The sequence below is a fragment of the Myotis myotis genome, unplaced genomic scaffold (assembly GCF_014108235.1).
Source record: "Myotis myotis isolate mMyoMyo1 unplaced genomic scaffold, mMyoMyo1.p scaffold_m19_p_9, whole genome shotgun sequence".
Classification (NCBI taxonomy): Eukaryota; Metazoa; Chordata; class Mammalia; order Chiroptera; family Vespertilionidae; genus Myotis; species Myotis myotis.
Window position 1 is genome coordinate 46334799 of NW_023416401.1, and position 18515 is coordinate 46353313.

The 18515-nt window shown below is 38.6% G+C and overlaps 1 protein-coding gene and 1 long non-coding RNA gene across 2 annotated transcripts; both read left to right on the forward strand.

Moving 5' to 3' along the window:
• Window positions 1-47: 47 nt before the first annotated feature.
• LOC118662812 lies at window positions 48-13191 on the forward strand. Its single transcript, XR_004969891.1, has 3 exons — window positions 48-65; window positions 7139-7210; window positions 12385-13191. It is a non-coding gene; the product is annotated as an uncharacterized LOC118662812 (long non-coding RNA).
• A 2345-nt stretch (window positions 13192-15536) lies between these two features.
• On the forward strand, window positions 15537-17900 carry LOC118663404. Its single transcript, XM_036322962.1, has 2 exons — window positions 15537-17161; window positions 17220-17900. The coding sequence occupies exons 1-2, from the start codon at window positions 16893-16895 to the stop codon at window positions 17653-17655; spliced, it is 705 nt and encodes a 234-aa protein (XP_036178855.1). The 5' UTR covers window positions 15537-16892; the 3' UTR covers window positions 17656-17900.
• The last annotated feature ends 615 nt before the right edge of the window (window positions 17901-18515 follow it).

An 18515-nucleotide genomic window follows, 5' to 3' on the forward strand; every position in this document is an offset into this window, starting at 1 on the left:
TGTGCAGGCAAAGAAGACACCTAAGACTGATCTTCCACAATGTGTTTTTTCCTTTTAATTGAGTTGTAAGTAATTTGTAATTATAGAGACAATTTTAGAGTTTGAACAGACTTGAGAAAAGTAATATTCTAATATAATCCCTTTATATTATACATGAAGAACCTGAGAGTCATAGGTTTGATAGATTTTATGAAATTTTGAAAACAGATTATTTTTAAATATTAATTACAGTGTTTAAAGTTAGAATAATTGGATTTGAGTCCATGATCAACTGCTCAATTGTGATGTTGAACACCGTGCGGCCACCCCTCATTTATGTTATTATAAAATGAGACTCCAGAGCAGCGGATCTCAACCTTTGGGTCGCAGCCCCTTTGGGGATCGAACGACCCTTTCACAGGGGTCGCCTAAGACCATCAGAAAACACATATATAATTACATATTGTTTTTGTGATTAATCACTACGCTTTAATTATGTTCAATTTGTAACAATGAAATTACATCCTGCATATCAGATATTTACATTACGATTCATAACAGTAGCAAAATTACAGTTACGACGTAGCAACAAAAAAATCTTATGGTTGGGGGTCACCACAACATGAGGAACTGTATTAAAGGGTCGCGGCATGAAGAAGGTTGAGGACCACTGCTCCAGAGCCTCAAGATTTTCTTATAAAATAGCATCACATAGAGGGAATAAATGTTGATGGGAAAAATAAAATAAAAACACCAGATGAGGAGAGTCTATTATGGAAAAATAAGTGTTTACACAAATGTTAATTTTAAAATTCATGTTTCATGTTTTATACCATGGGCTTATCTCTTACTGAAAATTGTTCTGGCACAGGTACAATAGCTTAAAAGTCTTTCCCACACATCTTGAGGACATGTACAGAGTAGCTGGTTAGAACAGGCTACTTCTAATAAGAGTGACAGAGCATGTTCAGCTGGGTATAAATTCAATGCGGGTATGACAGTCCCCTCCCTCCCAAGCAGCTGAGTCGTGTTGCAGGGCTGGGCAGCCCTGGTGTCACACTGCCTGGCTTCCAGGCCCTGCTTCCTCACTCACCTGTGTAAAGTGGGTAACAACCTCTCTGCTCCTAGGCAAATGGTGGCATCTATTTCATTGGATTATGAAAATTAAGTGAATTACATGTAGGGCATATTTTAAGCATGGCTGGCACGTAGCAACAGCCCCACAATTAACTATAACATTTACTTACCCACTTCATGTATTTCTCTTCTCACTTCATTTGAATTTATATAAAAACAAGGGCATTAAGAATGTAAAATCCTAATATGTTTTAATTTGCTTGGCCTCTATAAGTTATAACATTTTGGGTAGAAATGAAAAAAAAATTATTTACTATTGAAATTACACTTAATTACAAAAGACTAAAAGTGAAAAATAACCTGTTCTACACAATTTTCAGTTTCACTTAACTGCTTCATACACCAACTATATAAAAGCTGGATAAAATTTTTTAATTTCATCTGAAAATCTTTTGAATTTTGTGCTTTTAATGGAAATGAATACACTTAAGGGGATATAAGTATCCAGTAGGGTTTAGGTAGATATAAATGTGATTTAGACACAGATTTAGAATACTAGTGGATATTGAATTAAGATAGGAAAATCATTTTTATTTTTCTGCATGTCTTTCTGACAATAGTGATAAGCCCTCAACATTTCTCTAAGCCCTCAATATTTCTCTAATCTCCTATAAACTGAAAAGGTCTTTTGAACAACTGGTGAAAAGTGGCAATTACTGCCCGGCTGATGTGGCTCAGTGGTTGAGGGTTGGATTTACTCAGCATATCCGAAACTGTGACTGTATTGGGGGTGGGTGACAGGCAACACAGGTCAAAGTAAGGGAAAAGTCCACAAAAGGAATCTCCAGATAGAACGGGTCGTCCTTGGGAGGCCCGGAGGTCCCACACTAAAAATATTTAAGCATAAGCCAGCCAGCCAGTTGATACTGTTTCCTTCTTAGACCCAGGTGGTGTGAGGCTATAAATGTAAGGGCTAACGCCATCATCAGTGCCCATGTTAATGCAGTGCCTTCTCTTTCCAACAAAAAATCCAAAAACATTTTGTCCAGCATTTATGAAGTTGGGTGTATGAGGCAGTTAAGTGAAACTGAAAATTGTATAGGAGAAACAGGACATTTTTCACTTAATTTTTTTCACATGAATCCATTCTCTCTGTCTTCATCATTCTGGCCACTTGTTTTAGAGAACTTGGTTGATTTCAATAACCAACCATGTGGGCCGCTTGTTTTCTTCTTTCTATGCTTTAAATTCTTGCTCTTATGTTCTAAATTCACCAATAAAGAGTGAGTCCTCAAAACCCTAGGCCCCTACCCTGGACCCCAATAAATTCAGGCCAGAACCTCGAGTGTTCTCTATCCATGACTTGCTGTGTGCCCCTGGCATGCCTGGTGCTCCAAGGCCTGAAAGTAATAAACTCTTTGTCTCCAAAGTTTCCTAATGGTTATCTTTTGGAAGGTGTCTTGGAATCATGAAATGAACCATCAGGAAGTAGATCTGGGGTAACACTAGTTAGAAAGGGGAGATGTCCGTGGGAAGCTCACCAGACCCAGGGGAATTGCTATTCCCTCTGGCTAGAATCTTGTTCTGGGTCCTCAGGACTCACTTCCTCCTTAGTCTAAGTCCCCTTGCCATTCACCCTTTATTAACCCTCCTATCTAAATTAGACCCGGCCTTCAGCTCTCTAACCCCTTCACTCTGGTGCTTTATTTTTTCAATCATGTGTTTATAACATATAGTAATTGCTTACTGCCTGCTTATTGCTTAAATACACACTAAATGTGTGCGCTGAATGGCCAGAGACTTCCTTTTTCAAGGCTGTAGTCCCAGTTCCTGAAACATCCTTGGCACGAGGTATGCATTCAATAACATTTTGTGAAATAAACGAATGAATAATTGAATATGCTTATATAATGATGTATTTATCATTATCGTGTCAATAGTTAAAGGTTTCTAATTTTTAAAAAAAGCATAGGTTTTATTTTAATTGAAGATTTTAAGTGCATGTTCTAAAAGTTAATTGCTTAATGCTTAAGCAATCAGAAAGATAAGTAACATAAAAGTCATAAGCTTTGGAAATATTTTGTTTTAATATGGAAGTTTTTTTGTTATTTAGCTTAAAATCTAAAATCTTAAAATCTGTGCAGCCATTGAAAATAAGAATAGGTTCGAAGTCAAGGACTATGGAAATTCTAGGTAACCAGATATTCTCCATCCTTGAAATACTATGGACAGATCAGTTGTTAGCTCTTTTGCAAATGTAAGCCTAAACTTGCTAGCCTTTGTGTTAGTGACCACTGCATCTAAAGTCATGGATTCTTAATCAGTGGTGCTTATCAGAATCACAAGAACATGGATCACCTCAGGTGATTTATTAAAATAAAATAACACTTTACCATTCACATCATGGATCGACATGGAGAGCATTATGCTAAGCGAAATAAGCCAGTCAGATACAGGTAACTATCACATAATCTCACTCATTTGTGGAATATAATGAACAACATAAACTAATGAACAAAAATGGATCCAGAGACAGAGAAGCATCAAACAGATCGTCAAACTTCAGAGGGAAGGGGGTGGGGAGGTAAGAGATCAACCAAAGGATTTGAACTAGTATGCATGCATATAACCATAACCAATGGACAGACACTAGGGGAATGAGGGCATGTACTGGGGGGGTGGAGGTGGCCAGGGAGAGGTCAATGGGAGAAAAGGAGACATATGTAAAACTATATGTAATACTTTAAACAATAAGGAATTTAAAAAAAAAATACACATAAACCCTAGAAAGTCCAATTGGTTGGTCTTGGGTGAACTTCTGCTTGAAGCCAGAACAGGGAAAACAACCTTCCCCAGTTGATTTTGATGTGTCCAATCTGTGAAGCAATGGTTTAAATGATTATTGGAAGTAAAAGTTTCAGTGCCTTTGAGAGAAGTCATATTATTCATGATTTCCTAAGGAGCACTCAGAGGTCAAGTATGATACAGGAGCATGATATGCTTCAGTAGCCCCATCCTGACCCCGGAACCCTGGCCAGCTGCAGGAAAGCGGTTTTTATTTTTATAAGCAAAAAAGTACGTGATGTCCTGCTGGGACGATTTACCTCTTTTCATTCTACCATCTTCCCTCTAGAGATGAGCAGTGGCTCAGGGATGAAGCCGGCCTATGCTGTTGAGGACACTCATGATGGGGGAGCCCCAGGGAGGCCAGGACCTCCAAGGTTAAACTTCTGCTTGGTCCTCAAGAGTCTTGTGTAGAAAATGAAATTTAAAATATGCTTTCGTCCTGTTTTGCTTCTTCTACACTGCCTAATGTAAAACAAGGTTTGAGGTGACTATTAAACGTGTCCCAAATAAAAAATGTGTACCAAGATGTATAATGGATGATAAAAAGCCCAGAGATAGCCAAAGCACAGCTCTGTAGGAGGGCATTTCTGCTCAACATCTTATAAGCAGGTACAGTTAATTTCTAGATAATTGGTCTTTCATGATCAAAAGCAGTTTTCCCCCTATGAAACTGCATTGTGTAACTTCAGATGGTAGAATAAGAAAATGAGAGGAGTGAGAGTTCCCAGTCTTCAGTGGAGTGAACCTCATTTGAAAGGGAGAAGGACATCACCAATGCACACAGACACTAAGGGGGTGAGGGCATGTGCTGGGGGGTGGGGATGGCCAGGGGGAGGTCAATGGGGGAAAGGGAGACATATGTAATATTATATGTAATACTTGAAGCAATAAAAATAAATACATTTAAAAAGAAAGGGAAAAGGAATAGCACATGACTTTGGCCCCGATCCTCTGCCTTTAGTCACTTCTAGGTTTAAAAAACACATTATGAAGACTTCTTATTGTATATATTTGAAGTGTCAAGTAGATAAAGCAAATGTGGCTAAATGTTTACAATTGGTGATTCTAAGTAAAGGATGTGGATCTGATGTAACTTTCACCTAGAATCACTAATTGTACTATTCTTGCAACTTTTATGTGGGTTTGGGAAGTTTCTAAATAAATGGTGAGGAAAAATAGAGTAAGCATTATAGTTAATTCTTGTTTCATTGTGATAATCTTGAATATACACCCAGATATTTTTTTAAATATCAAATATAATGTAAATATATATTGTGTCTGGATAAAATTGCTATGACAGCAGTATACATGGATTTTTAGATGTATTATATTTCAAATAACTTAGATAAAAAATGGCTATTACATCCAAGGTTAAACTTCTGCAATAAAAAACTTAATATCAAATATGCACATGAAAGGTTTGGACAAAATTGTTTCATGGGAACTTTAAAAAGGCTCATCTATAATAATAAAAGCATAATATGCTAATTAGACCAGACAGCCCAACGAACTTCTGGACAACGTTCCGGGCGAAGCCGAGACTGCGAGGGCTGAGCCCCTTGCACGAATTTCGTGCATTGGGCCTCTAGTCCTATATAATAAAAGCCTAATATTCTAAGTGTCCAGTCATCCGGTTGTCTGTTCAACCAATCAAAGCGTAATATGCTAGGCTGCTCAACCACTCACTATGACGTGCACTGACCACCAGGGGTCAGAAGCTCTGACTGGTAGGTTAGCTTGCTGCTGGGGTCAAGCTGATGGGGACTGAGCGAGAGGGGTCAGACACGCCCTGGAGCCCTCCCGCGGCCCCTCCCTGCTGGCCAACTTTCCACATCCCTCCCTGGCCCCAATCGTGCACCGGTGGGGTCCCTCAGGTCCCTGGCCTGCACCCTCTCACAATCTGGAACCCCTCAGGGGATGTCAGAGAGCCGGTTTTGGCCCAATCCTGCAGGCCAGGCCAAGGGACCCCATTGGTGCACGAATTCATCTACCAGGCCTCTAGTTAATAATAAATGAACAAATCATGTTCAAAAGCCATGAGTATAGAGAGAAAGTTTTATCCCTTTCATTCAATTTGGTAAATTACAAATATATAAGCAGACACTGATTATAATGATTATAATTTTTTTCAGGAAAGTATTTAAACGCCTGACTACTGTCATGTTAATTATATATACATATATCCTCCTATGTAATAAAAACCTAATATGCTAAGTGTCTGACAGTTCAAATGTTTGACTAGTTGCTATGATGCACACTGACCACCAGGGGGCAGACACTCTGACTGTTAGGTTAGCTTGCTGCTGGGGTCCAGCCAATCAGGACTGGGTAAGATGGGCCGGACACACCCTAGAACCCTTCCACAGTCCCTCTCCGGCCCCAGTTGTGCACTGGTGGGGTCCCTCGGCCTGGCCTGCAGGGATCAGGCTGGAACTGGCTCTCCTACATCCCCCAAGGGGTCCTGGATTGCAAGAGGGCACAGGCCAGGCCGAGGGACCCCACAGGTGCATGAATCCATGCACCGGGTCTGACCTTGGGTATGTGCTTAATTATATTAGTCATCTACTCATATTTTTTCCTGTTCACTCCTCCTAAGACTAATGTTTTAGAGGAACGTGCTTTTGAATAAAATTAAAAGTTGCTAAAAACCATTCCCTACTCTCCTGAACCAGGTGTTATACATGAGAACCCTTAAAATCAGAGTTTAACCTAGTTGATTAACATCTCAAAGCTAGAACATGGTGGTCCCCAAATCACATAGCTTTCCCACAGCTTCCAGTTTGCTCTCGGCATAGAAGGAACTTTTGAGTTGTCCTAAGGCAGACCATTTTCAGATTCCTCTATTGCAGTGGTTCTCAACCTTGGCTGCACATTAGAATCACCTGGGAATCTTTTTAAAATCCTGATTTCTGGGCCTCATCCTCCAGGAATTCTGTTTCTTTGTTATGCGGTGGGGCCACAACATTAGTAACAAAGAAACAGAATTTCCAGAGGATGAGGCCCGGAAATCAGGATTTTTAAAAGATTCCTAGGTGATTCTAATGTGCAGCCAAGGTTGAGAGCCACTGCTCTATTGCCTATCTTGGCTAACTCCTGCTTAGTTTCAGCTTTTCTCAATATATGCAATCTTCTCTTCAACAATTACATCACTGCTTTATCCTAAAACTCTTTCACTCCCATCACTAATGTATGCCTGTTTTGTTTGTTTATTTATTTCTCCAATGTTTTGTTACAGGAAGAAACTCTGAACACAAATGCCTTAATCACTTGTGAAGAGGTAATGAAATGTTAAATGAGATCCATCAAGGTAAATGCATTTGTTAATCCATGTCCTTATCTAATTGAATGAATAAGAGGAAGAACCAATCCATCTATAATCAAATTGTACTGACTCACGTGTATGGCCAGCACTGTACCACATGCTATGCAGAACACAATAAAAATACTGTATACATTCTTGAGCCTCATAGAACTTGCCATCTGCCCTGGCTGGTGTGGATCAGTGGATTGAGCATTGTCTGGTGCACCCAGAGGTGGCTGGTTCAATTCCCAGTCAAGGCATATGCCTGGGCTCCATCCCCAGTAGAGGGCAGGCAGGAGATTACCAATGGATCTTTCTCTCTCTCTCCCTTCCCCTCTCTGAAATCAATAAAAACCTATTGAAAAAAAGAAGAAGCAGCTTGCATAGATTCCAAGTGCAATAGGAGCTTGTGGAAATTTAAAAATTTATACATTATAGCTTTTGATGATTAATTTTTAAAGTTGTTTTAAAATAATTGCGTACTTGAGAAATAGATATAATTATCCAGTTTTGTGAATGAGTCTAGACTATATATAGGAAATAAAGGATGTGCTTGTCCTAGGACTAGTAAAAACTAAGTCTTCTCACTAATTTTTCATTGCACACTCCTGAAGAAATCTGTGGATTACAATAGATGGTATAGGCTCTTGAAGTGAGTATTGTTTATGAAATGGTTGTTAAAATTTAAATGAGCATTGGAAATAGGGAAAGACATGCAAGATCATAGAATAGAATTGAGACAGGTGATGGATCTGTGTGGCAGTACTAAATGAATTAGTGTTCACAGTCTGAAGGGTTTGTGTGGAGAATAATGGTGGATAATACTGTATTATACAAACAGCAGTCGATACTGGCTGTTGATTTGCAGTTTCATGTATAATATGTCATTTACTGCTTCTGAAGCTCTGAGATATATTGATGTATAATCGGCAGATATAAGCAAATGACGGTGAAAAATGCTAAAGGCAACATGATTCATAACTGATATATTTCTGAAAGTGTACTTATTGAAAAATCAGAAAAAATTTAAATGTGCACTCAATATACCCAGGTTTGTATTATTTCTTTAGCTAAAGGTGAAATATGACTATCTCAGGGGACTCAGAGTCCATGATGTGATATAAAAGAAGAAAAAAAGATGTCATGGAATCTGAAAAATCATCAGCGGATCAGTGATTTACTGACAAGTCTGTTTCAGCAGAAAGTTGGCTTTAGAAAGTTGAAGAGCAGTTTCACATGAATCATAAGTATAAATTGTGAAGAAAGTAATGGTGATTTAATTCACATTATACTATTTATTCCAAAGTTTTCCACTTGGTTGAAATATGAATCCTCTGAATAGAACTCTCAAACTAATGTGCAAGGACATCCCACCTGATCCTTTATTTCTCCTACTGAGTGATTTATAGAAGCAACCAGAAGATAATAACGTACCCTTGAAATAGGGCTACTCATCAGAAGTGTGATAGCCAAGAGAATAAGAATTATAAAACACTTGGCAAATCCAAAGTGCTATAGGTATGCTAAATACTGGGGCAAAGCCAGCCAGGTGGGTGGCTGTAATTTGTTAAGCAATTCAGATGATATTTTATTATTTAAAAGGGAACAAAATGGGTGTAAGTAGTTAATTTCTCAGTGAATAAGTGTGTTATTGAGAGCGGATATGGTTGTGTGTGTGTGTGTGTGTGTGTGTGTGTGTGTGTGTATGTTTCTGGCTTTGTCTATGATTGTGCACAGAAAAAAGATAAACAGTTCCAGTTATTTTATTTGAAAACTGTATTATGAATAAAGTGGATAGTTGAATTGAATTCAACTACTCTGCATTCATCACCCATATATATACCAAATGCTATGTCTGGTAACTAGAATACATTAGGGGTCCCTCACAGTCTTGAGCTGGAAGATATATATGGGAAAAGTATTGTGGAATGTAGTTAAGACTGTAAGAAACCCAGGCAACTACCCAGCCTATACCTGTTTTCACCCTCAGGGAGTTGAATAATGCCTTTGGGTGAGTGGTTTGTTGGGGCCCTGGAGCGGTCTCTCTGATCCATCTGTAGTTCAGACTGCTGAAATCGTACCTTAGTGATAATTTTGACAGGTAAGAAAATACCTGTCACAAATCTTAGAATAAATTGTGTGAAGCTTACATTTACAAACCATTGACCCAGCTCCAAGAAAATCTGGAATTATAAATTATTAATGTTCTGGTTGCTTGTGTGACTTACTGTAAAGAGCATCTCAAAACAGCATTTTGTAAAAAGTAGGAAGGGCCCCACTGTTATTGGTATCAGCTCAGAGGATCTTTTTGGGTGACATAACAGTGTTTTTTCCTAATAATACCTCTGCAGGTTCATACACTGACATGTTGCAGAGCTTGTTATCAACCTGGTCATGGAAGTGGGAGGCATAGAATATTCTCAACCTCCTGAAGAGGGAAAGAAAACTCTTCAAGGCAATTCCTTAATTTTTAACCCAAAAAATCCTAATTGCTAATAAATGATAATGTTTATAGCTTGCCATATTTCAAATGTTTCTCTTATAATAAAATAAATTGCTGTTATCTTGTAGTCCAATAAATAAATATATCCACCCTAGCCATTTTGGTTCAGTGGACAGAGCGTCGGCCCTCAACTGAAGGGTCCCAAGTTCCATTCTGGTCAAGGGCATGTACCTCTCTTGCAGGCTCAGTGGGAGGCAACCAATCAATGTGTCTCTCTCACATTGATGTTTCTCTGTCTCTCCCTCTCCCTTCTACTCTCTAAAAATCAATGGGAAAATGTCCTCAGGTGAGGGTTAACAATAAATAAGTAAACAAACAACTTCCTTAATTTTAGTCTTTTGTCAATGAAAATGACCAATATTTGATTACTCTGGTATTGGTCTTAATTCATAAAGAAATTCATTCTAATAACTTTTTTTTCTTAATCTATGCAGTTATTTCAGTCTCATTATTTGCCACTCATTTTGTTCCGACTTGAAATTTTAGGATCAGCTCTTGGCATCTGATTAATTAAAAACCAGACATGCAGCTTAGGTTATTTTCAAAAGGAAAGGAAATGAACTCTATAGTGTGCTAAGAATTTCTTCTCATTGTTTATACTTTTTTTTTTTTAATGGAATCCTGGCAGCAAATAATACCACAATCTGTAAATAATAACCTTTTGGGGATGACTAGAGGGGCAGCAAATTGACAACGGCACTTATAATCAATAGTGTGGGAGTCAGTAATGTTACATGAATTATTTAGTTTTATATTTCTTCGTTAGGGAAAAAAAAAAATCCAGTGTTTGAGCACACAAACGTTCTCATTACATCCTGTCACTCAGCTCTAACCGCACCTTATTGCGTGGTTATTTAGAGAAAGATTTTATCTGGGGACAAAAATACCAATTCTGTGGCTCTCCAATAAAACAAAGCAAAACTCTGAAAGAGCAGGTTTCCAGGGAGAAGTCAACCCCCTTGGCTCTCCGGTGAAGTTTATTATCTCTAAGCCACGCTGAGCAATATTTCTTAAATCAAGTGGCAGCTCTGCACAGATCCTCCTGAAAGAGTGGGCAGAATCAGTGCAATGATATTAACCCAAAGTGTGTTGACCGATGGATGGGTGAGGAGCTCTGTTGAAGATTTTGAATTTATTATGGGTGAGCAAACCCGGGCCTTCCTTCAACTATTCTTTCCTTCCCAGCTCTCCAACAGCTCAGGGCATGGAAAAATTAAAAAAGCAGTTTAAAAAGGCAACTCCTGATCTCACTTACATGTGGAATATGAAAAATCTGAACTTGTGAAAACAGAGAGGAGAATGACAGTTAGCAGGGACTGGGTGGTGGGAGAATTGCGGAGATGGTGTTGAGGAGTACCAATCCTTTAACTAGTAGATAAATCAGTCCTGGAAATTTAATACACAGCATAGTGATTATAGGCAATAATACTGTATTGGCCTTTTCCAACACACCTCCCTCTGACCTACCTTGTAATGACATATTTATTTTGTGATCAAACCAGTAAATAATTCTAAGTTTGTTCCACCTAAAAATTAATATCTGCTATTATATGCAAATTATTAGTTAAAATTCAGGATATTTTTATATTTTAATGTATGATGTCCTCCTGATTTGATGCATACTTGTAAAGGGAATGCAACTCTATTTCAACCCTGTTTCATAATCTGTGTTAGTTGATATGGTAATTTGATACTTTTATATTTATTAGAATAATGATGATTATCATTGGTCTTATTGATATTTACTTGATATTCTCTATATGTTCCATTTTTTTTGTTTCATATTTTTCTTTTTATTTCAGACTTTTGTTCAATTGTTAGAATTTCCTCTTTTGTTTTTTATTCCTCTAATGAGTTTGGAAACAGAACGATATTAAATCAAATATATGGTTATTTTTTAAAAATTGGAGAATCTTTATCTTGAACATTATACCAATATATTTGGAATTTCATATTTTTAGATCAAATGGATAATTTCTGAGAAAATATAAAGTATGAAAAAATAGAATACAATATGTCAAGCATATAGGGCCAAAAATCATAGAAGTTATTTAAGAAGTAGACTAGTTTGATCTATAATTCTGGAAATCGGCTTCATTACCAGTAACTTAAATGGAAAGTTCTTCCAAACTTCCAATTAAAGTTAATTTCCATTTTATTAAGTCTTCTGGATGACAGGAAAAGGTAGACATTTTCTCAGTCTGATATGTGTATCCCTTAGCCCTAAAAAAAACAAAAATAAAATTAATAATAAAGTAAATACAGTCCACACTTAATTGTAAAGAAAGATGTAAATTCACTCATGCATTTAAAGAACTACATAGTGGCAAAATAAAGTTTATCTTAACCCCCTGGAACTGTGTATTTTTAAATGATGAAATTTATAGATGAGCACGGTCTCTAGACCCAAGGCCATAACTCATAGGAATGTAATGAGGTCCAGCAAGTTACCAAGGTGCTAGTCTACAGAAGCAGCGAGCCCACACTAATAGCTTTGCATGTCTGTCTGTTTTTCTTTATTTGGGTTTTCTCTTGTCAGCAAAATGAACTAATTAGGGTATTACTCTAAACCTGGTTTCAAGCCCAAATTTGTTAGAGATTATAGCCTGCAATTTTACTGTTTCCTTTTTCTTTTTGGATCAATTCCGAGTGAACTTTTTCTGTTTATTAACTGTAGGTTTGACTGGAAGCAGAAAAAAAAAAAAAGATCTAAAGAAAAAGACCCATGAATCTTCTTACTATTTTGCCATCAGCAGAAAATGCCATGTCAGGAGGCAAACTTGAAGACTCACATTAAGTGAATGGAGGACACTTACTGAAGTGTATTAATGTAACACCTGTATCTTATCAAAGAACCCAAAGATTAAACCATCTAACTCTTAAAAGTATTAAAAACATGCAAAATAGAGCCAGCAATATAAGGTAGTCCCTTCCAGCTGACTGCATTTTATTTGTGAAGTGTATAAAATGTTTTCACACTCTGAAATCATTTTCAGATATTCAACAATTTCCTGAAATGGTTAGCAGTTCCTTTAAAGAGGTAATCACCAGCCCTTGAGCTATATGACATAAAAATGTGCATATACAAGGACTATTTTCAAAGGGCAGAATACAAATAGATCTGCTTATGCCCCACACATCATCAAACAATTGCTTTTTCCTAATACATGTTCTGCTGGAGAAAGGCACACGATTCTAGTCCATTCCATTATTTAATTCCAGATGACTCACTCCAGTCTCAAAACTTCTGAAATGAATCCTTCATTTAAGGGCAATTACATATATATATTCATTTAACTTTAGTTACCGTGTGTTGAGCATTCTGATTAGAACCAGCATCTTCCTTTTGATGCATGCAGTCACTTTTTTTTTAATATGAAGATAGCAAAAGTCTTTTGAAGTTTCCAGGAAAAATACATCTACATGAACAGAAAAAAATCCATCACTTGATTTTGTTATTAAATGATTTTTCTTTGTGCTTCCACATCTATATCTACCTTTTATAATTGCATGCTTTTCCCATACCTTATTACCCCTACATGAATATGTATGTCTGTCTTTCATGGGGATACTGTCCCAGCTCAGGTTCCAGACATTCATCATGGCTGTTAAGAAATTGCCATTTGGACTAAACTCAGTCCCTGCATTAGTCTGCAAAGGCTGCCATAAGAAAGCAACACTGACGGGTGGCTTAAACAACAGCAATTTATTTTCTCCCAGTTTTGGAGGCTAGAAGTCTGAGATCAAGATGTCTACAGGGTTGGTTCCTTCCAAGGGTCAGGAGGGCGAGTTCTATTCAGGCCTCTCATCTTGTAGAAGGCCATGTTTGCTCTGTTGTCGCCTCATCTTTCTGTCAGTAGTTTTGTTCAGATCTTCCTATGCTTATAAAGACACCAGTCATACTGGATTAGAGCTCACTCGAATGACCTCAACCTAACTTAATTACCTCACCAGAGACCCTATCTCCAAACACTCACATTCTGAGGTGCTGGGGGTTAGCATTTCAGCACATGAATTTCAGGCTAGGCTTTTGTTACAAGGGACTTGGGGGTAATCTCTGAATAGGACATGAAACATTTGACACCACTAAGGAGTTATTTTTCCTTCCTGGTAAAGCACAAAGCTAGTAGGTTATCACTTGCTCTTAAACATGGTTGGTATTGTCTTTATGCACTTCTTAAAACACAGCTGCAGCTTTGCGCAGTGGCAGCATCGTAGCCAATGAGGTTTAAAACACAACTGCAAATGGCCCTGAGACTGAATAAAATTTGTACATTGCTGTTTAAACCCCTCTGTTTAGGAATCAACTTGATTCTGTTTTTGGTTTATACGCCTTTAGCAAGAGATATAATATAAAACTTTCTGCTTTATATTTCCAATGACACAAGAGAAAGTAGTCATGGGATTTTACCCTGGATCCCCAGCTTTTTCCTCCTGAAAAGGAATATAATATGAATAAAGTTTGTCACTTAGCCACACAATAGAGCTAAAGGAAATTGCAATTGGATGCCCTTATCTATCATCAGCCATGAGTTGGGATCCTGGCAACCAAGTTTATTTACTATTGTTACTAGTAATAATAACTCATGTCTTATATTATTTTTGGTGTTTTTTAATTCCTTCCATCATCATTTTTTTCTGATACTTGAATCTATTTTTTCAGTTTTATTGAGGTATAATTGACAAGTACAAGTGTAAGGAATTTCACATGTATGACGTGATGATTTGATCTACATGAACATTGTGATTGGATCACCCCATCCAGTTAATTAACACATCCTTCACCTCACACATTTACCTTTATGTTTTTCGTGACAACACTTACATTCTTCTCTTGTAGCCAATTTTAATTATACAGTGTGGTGCAATGAAGTATTGGCACCATGTTATATGTTAGATCCTCAGACCTTATTCTTAATTGTATAAGCAAAAGTTTGTACTTTTTACCACCCTCTCCCTTTTTCTCCCACCTCCTGTTTCTGGTAACCACTTTTCTCCTTTCTATTTCTATGAGTTTGACTTCGTAAATTTTTTTGAGATTACACATATGAGTTTCAGTGACAATTGTGTAACTATGCTGTGTGAAAACTATAAATCCCTGGATAAGTGCAAATATTGCAACCTACAATGTTATATAAAGTTTCCAAATTATTTTGCCAGTTGTCTTCTATCTTTAAACTTTGCCTATGATGTTTACTGAGATGTGAAGAATTTTTATTTTTGAATTCTGTAACTATATTAGTCTGCCTTTTTAAAATTTTTATTTTATTTGACTTTTTCCATCACCATTTATCCCCTCTCTGCCATCTTCCGCCTCCCCGCACCTTGATCACCACACTGTTGTCTATGTCCATGAGTTCTCATTTTTTTCTTTTTGGCTCAATCCCCACCACCACCAGAGCTGTCTACCTGTTTTCTATGAGTCTGTCTCTATTTTGTTTAATAGTTCAATTTGTTCATTAAATTCCACATATGAGTGAAACCATATGGTACTTGTCTTTCTCTGACTGGCTTATTTCATTTAGCATAATGTTCTCCAGGTCCATCCTTGTTCTTGCAAAGGCATTGGGTAAAAGTACCACAGTTTTTTTATCCATTCTTCTACTGATTGACACTTGGGCTGCTTCCAAATATTGGTTATTGTAAATAATGCTGCAATGAACATAGGTGTACATATATTCCACCAAAAGCAATGAGAAAAAGAAGGGTAGGTAATCCAACTTTCCCCCCCTCATTGCTATTGGTGTTGTAGTATTGTGGTGTGCATTGACTTCCATGTAGAGAAAATGGCTTTTCTGAACATGCATGATGTTGTAATATTTAAAACATAAAACAAAGTTGAAAACAATATGAGTACAGTTTGCAAAAAAAAAGGCAAAAACCCAAAAAGAAAATTACTGACTTTCTAAGGTTACTACGGTATGGCAAAAAAACATATGTGAGTGGACCGTCCTTGAAAGGCTTAAGAAAAAACAGGGAAGTGAAATAACAGCTACCTTCGAGGTACTGTGAAGTTAGCTAACAGCAGAGCATGTTAAAACCATAAATCACTCTGCAAATGCAGTGTTATATAACTCACAGTGACAGATGAAGGTGGTATCTCGAGGTAGAGTCTGCTCATGGTTCTACATGTGCAAATAATGCATTTCCTCCAAATGGAGTGAAAATAGAAATGGAGGTAAATTGCCCTCTTTCAGTGACATGTTTTTTCCATCAATCAAATCTATCACACAGTGGAGTACAGTGAGAGGCCATATGCACATGAGCAAAGGAGTATTTGCTATGAATCCTTTATCTGAATTTTACTTGGAGGGAGAATCTGTTGTATGACTTCATAGTCATGCCATAGCTGTACTCAGCCTGATGACACTCTTTTGTTTCCAGCTTTGGTCTAGATTCTAGAATGAGTTTTGGTCATCCTTAGGAATCAGATCCACTTTCAGAAGATGAGAACGCCCCAATTTTACAAATGCGAAATTGTAGAGAGTTTGGAAAACACACAATTTGTAATACTAGAGTTACACAAGTGACCTTCTTATGTCTATGGCAGACTACTTTGAATTGGACATTTATTTTTATACAAAACTTTATTTATTAAACACTTACTGAGCTTGCTGTGAGTACAAGTCAGCCAAGCATACTGAATGCAAACATTTAATAATTCAGAGTTGCAGCCTTGGTGCAGCTTATGCCAGTGTGTTTGTGAAAATCCTTGTATGTTCAAAAACCTCTTGCTATGTGATAGTCAGGATTCTGGACAGTAAGGCATACACAGACAGATCTGATACTTACTGGCCCTGTTGCTTTTCTAAGCCTTAATTTGAAATCTGTAAAATAAGTTATTTACTCACACATTGGTTTTGAGAGGTACCCGGGTAAAATTAAATTCATCACCCCAATGACAGGTACATAGTAAGCACTCAATCAATAATCACATGAGATTTTTAAAGATTTATTTTTTGTCAGAACATTTTTTAACTGCTCATATTTTTGTGTTTATTTTCCTTCGTTTGGAGGAGCAACAAGATACTTATTTCCATATATAGATGCCATTTCTATATCATCTCCCACAGACTTAAAGATGCATTCCATTTGTTCAATCCATGTTTAATGAGCAACCACTTAATGCAAGAAAACTTTATGTGTTAAAATATTGAAACCTCTCAAGAAACCCGAGAAGTAGGTATGGATGGCTTCATTTCACAAGGGGCGAAACGGAGCCTCAGAGACGTTGATTGGCACAACCTCCTCCGCACAGAGTTGACACTTGAAGAAAAGGTGCCTCTAACGTGGAAGCCCCTGCTCTGCTTAGTACAACACAGTGTCTCCCAGTCTCCCCTTTCATCGGGGAGAGAAGGTAAGGATTACAGCGGCTTCGGCTTCTGTCTCCACGCCCACGTCATTGTGAGCTGGCTGTTCGGCCGTTGGCGCCCCCACGGCTCGGTGACCACGGCGGTGACCACGCGCCCCCACGGCTCGGTGACCACGGCGGTGACCACGGCTCGGAGACATGGCAGCGATGATTGCGCTGTGGCGGAAAGCATGGGACTACGTGAAGACCAAGGAGTTTCGGGATTATGTGACCAGCACACACCTTTGGGGTCCTGTATTCAACTGGGGCCTGCCGCTGGCTGCCTTTAAGGACATGAAGGCGTCCCCGGAGATCATCAGCGGCCGCATGACCACGGCGCTCATCTTCTACTCGCTGGCCTTCATGCGCTTCGCTCACCGCGTGCAGCCTCGCAACCGGCTGCTGATGGCCTGCCACGGCACCAACGTGGTGGCGCAGAGTGTGCAGGGCAGCCGCCTGCTCATCCACCGCTACGGCGGCGTGAAGGCGGCTGCTGACACCGACACTGACACCAACACCGACACCAAAGCCGACACTGACACCACGGAGTGCGAGAGCGAGTACCTCTGCGACCCTGGGGATTGCGGCTTCTTCTAGGTGGCCGCCAGCCCCCACCTGCAGGCCCCGACATGAGATTCACAAAGGCTGAGACGGCCCTATCGAATCTTGGCAGCTTGCCAGCTCCCAACTGTTATTCTTCCGAAAGACGAATAAAAGTTTGGGTTTGACTCTAAGATAGTGCAAATCTCATTTAAACCTGCAGGTTGGTTAATAAAAAATAGAAAGTAGCACAGAAAAAGAAAATAGAGAAAAAGATAAGGATTTGAATATCAATTGTGTAATTGTGGTGTGTGCTTTTTTGTTGTTTGTGGGTTTTTTTTTTTAAGTGTGCCACTGGAACTATAGTTCCAAGCAGGCAAGAACTTTTAGGTGTACTCTATGGCCCCAAATAACTCCTCAATAAACTTTGGTTGGATAAATACCTGGAATATAAGAAGCTATATGTGATCCCCAACTCTGTGCAGTTGATGCCAAAACCTGTACTATATGGAATTAAGAGAAGGTAGGGAGGAGATTAGGAATTAGGTCGGGGGGACATGTTGGTTGGGAGCACTGAGCAGGGAGGAGGATGAGGAGGACTTGGCATGCATGCTCTAGTGAAGGCAAGGAGCTGGCAAGGTAGACCAGGTGGCTTGAACCATCCCTCCACGTGGCCAAGAGAAAACAACATCAAGAGGGATCTGCAGCCCAGTTTCACGGGGCGTGAACAGTGGGTTGACATTATCCTGTAGAAGCTGGAGGGTGGGACTAAGTACAGAGAGAGGAATTTAATGGCCATTCAGAGCTTCTTTCTTTGACCCACTGGGCTTCAATGTTGTGCGTCTCCATAAGCCAGGAATGCTGGCTTTGCATTCTATCAGTACACATGCTGGGTACCATCTAGAGATACAGAGATG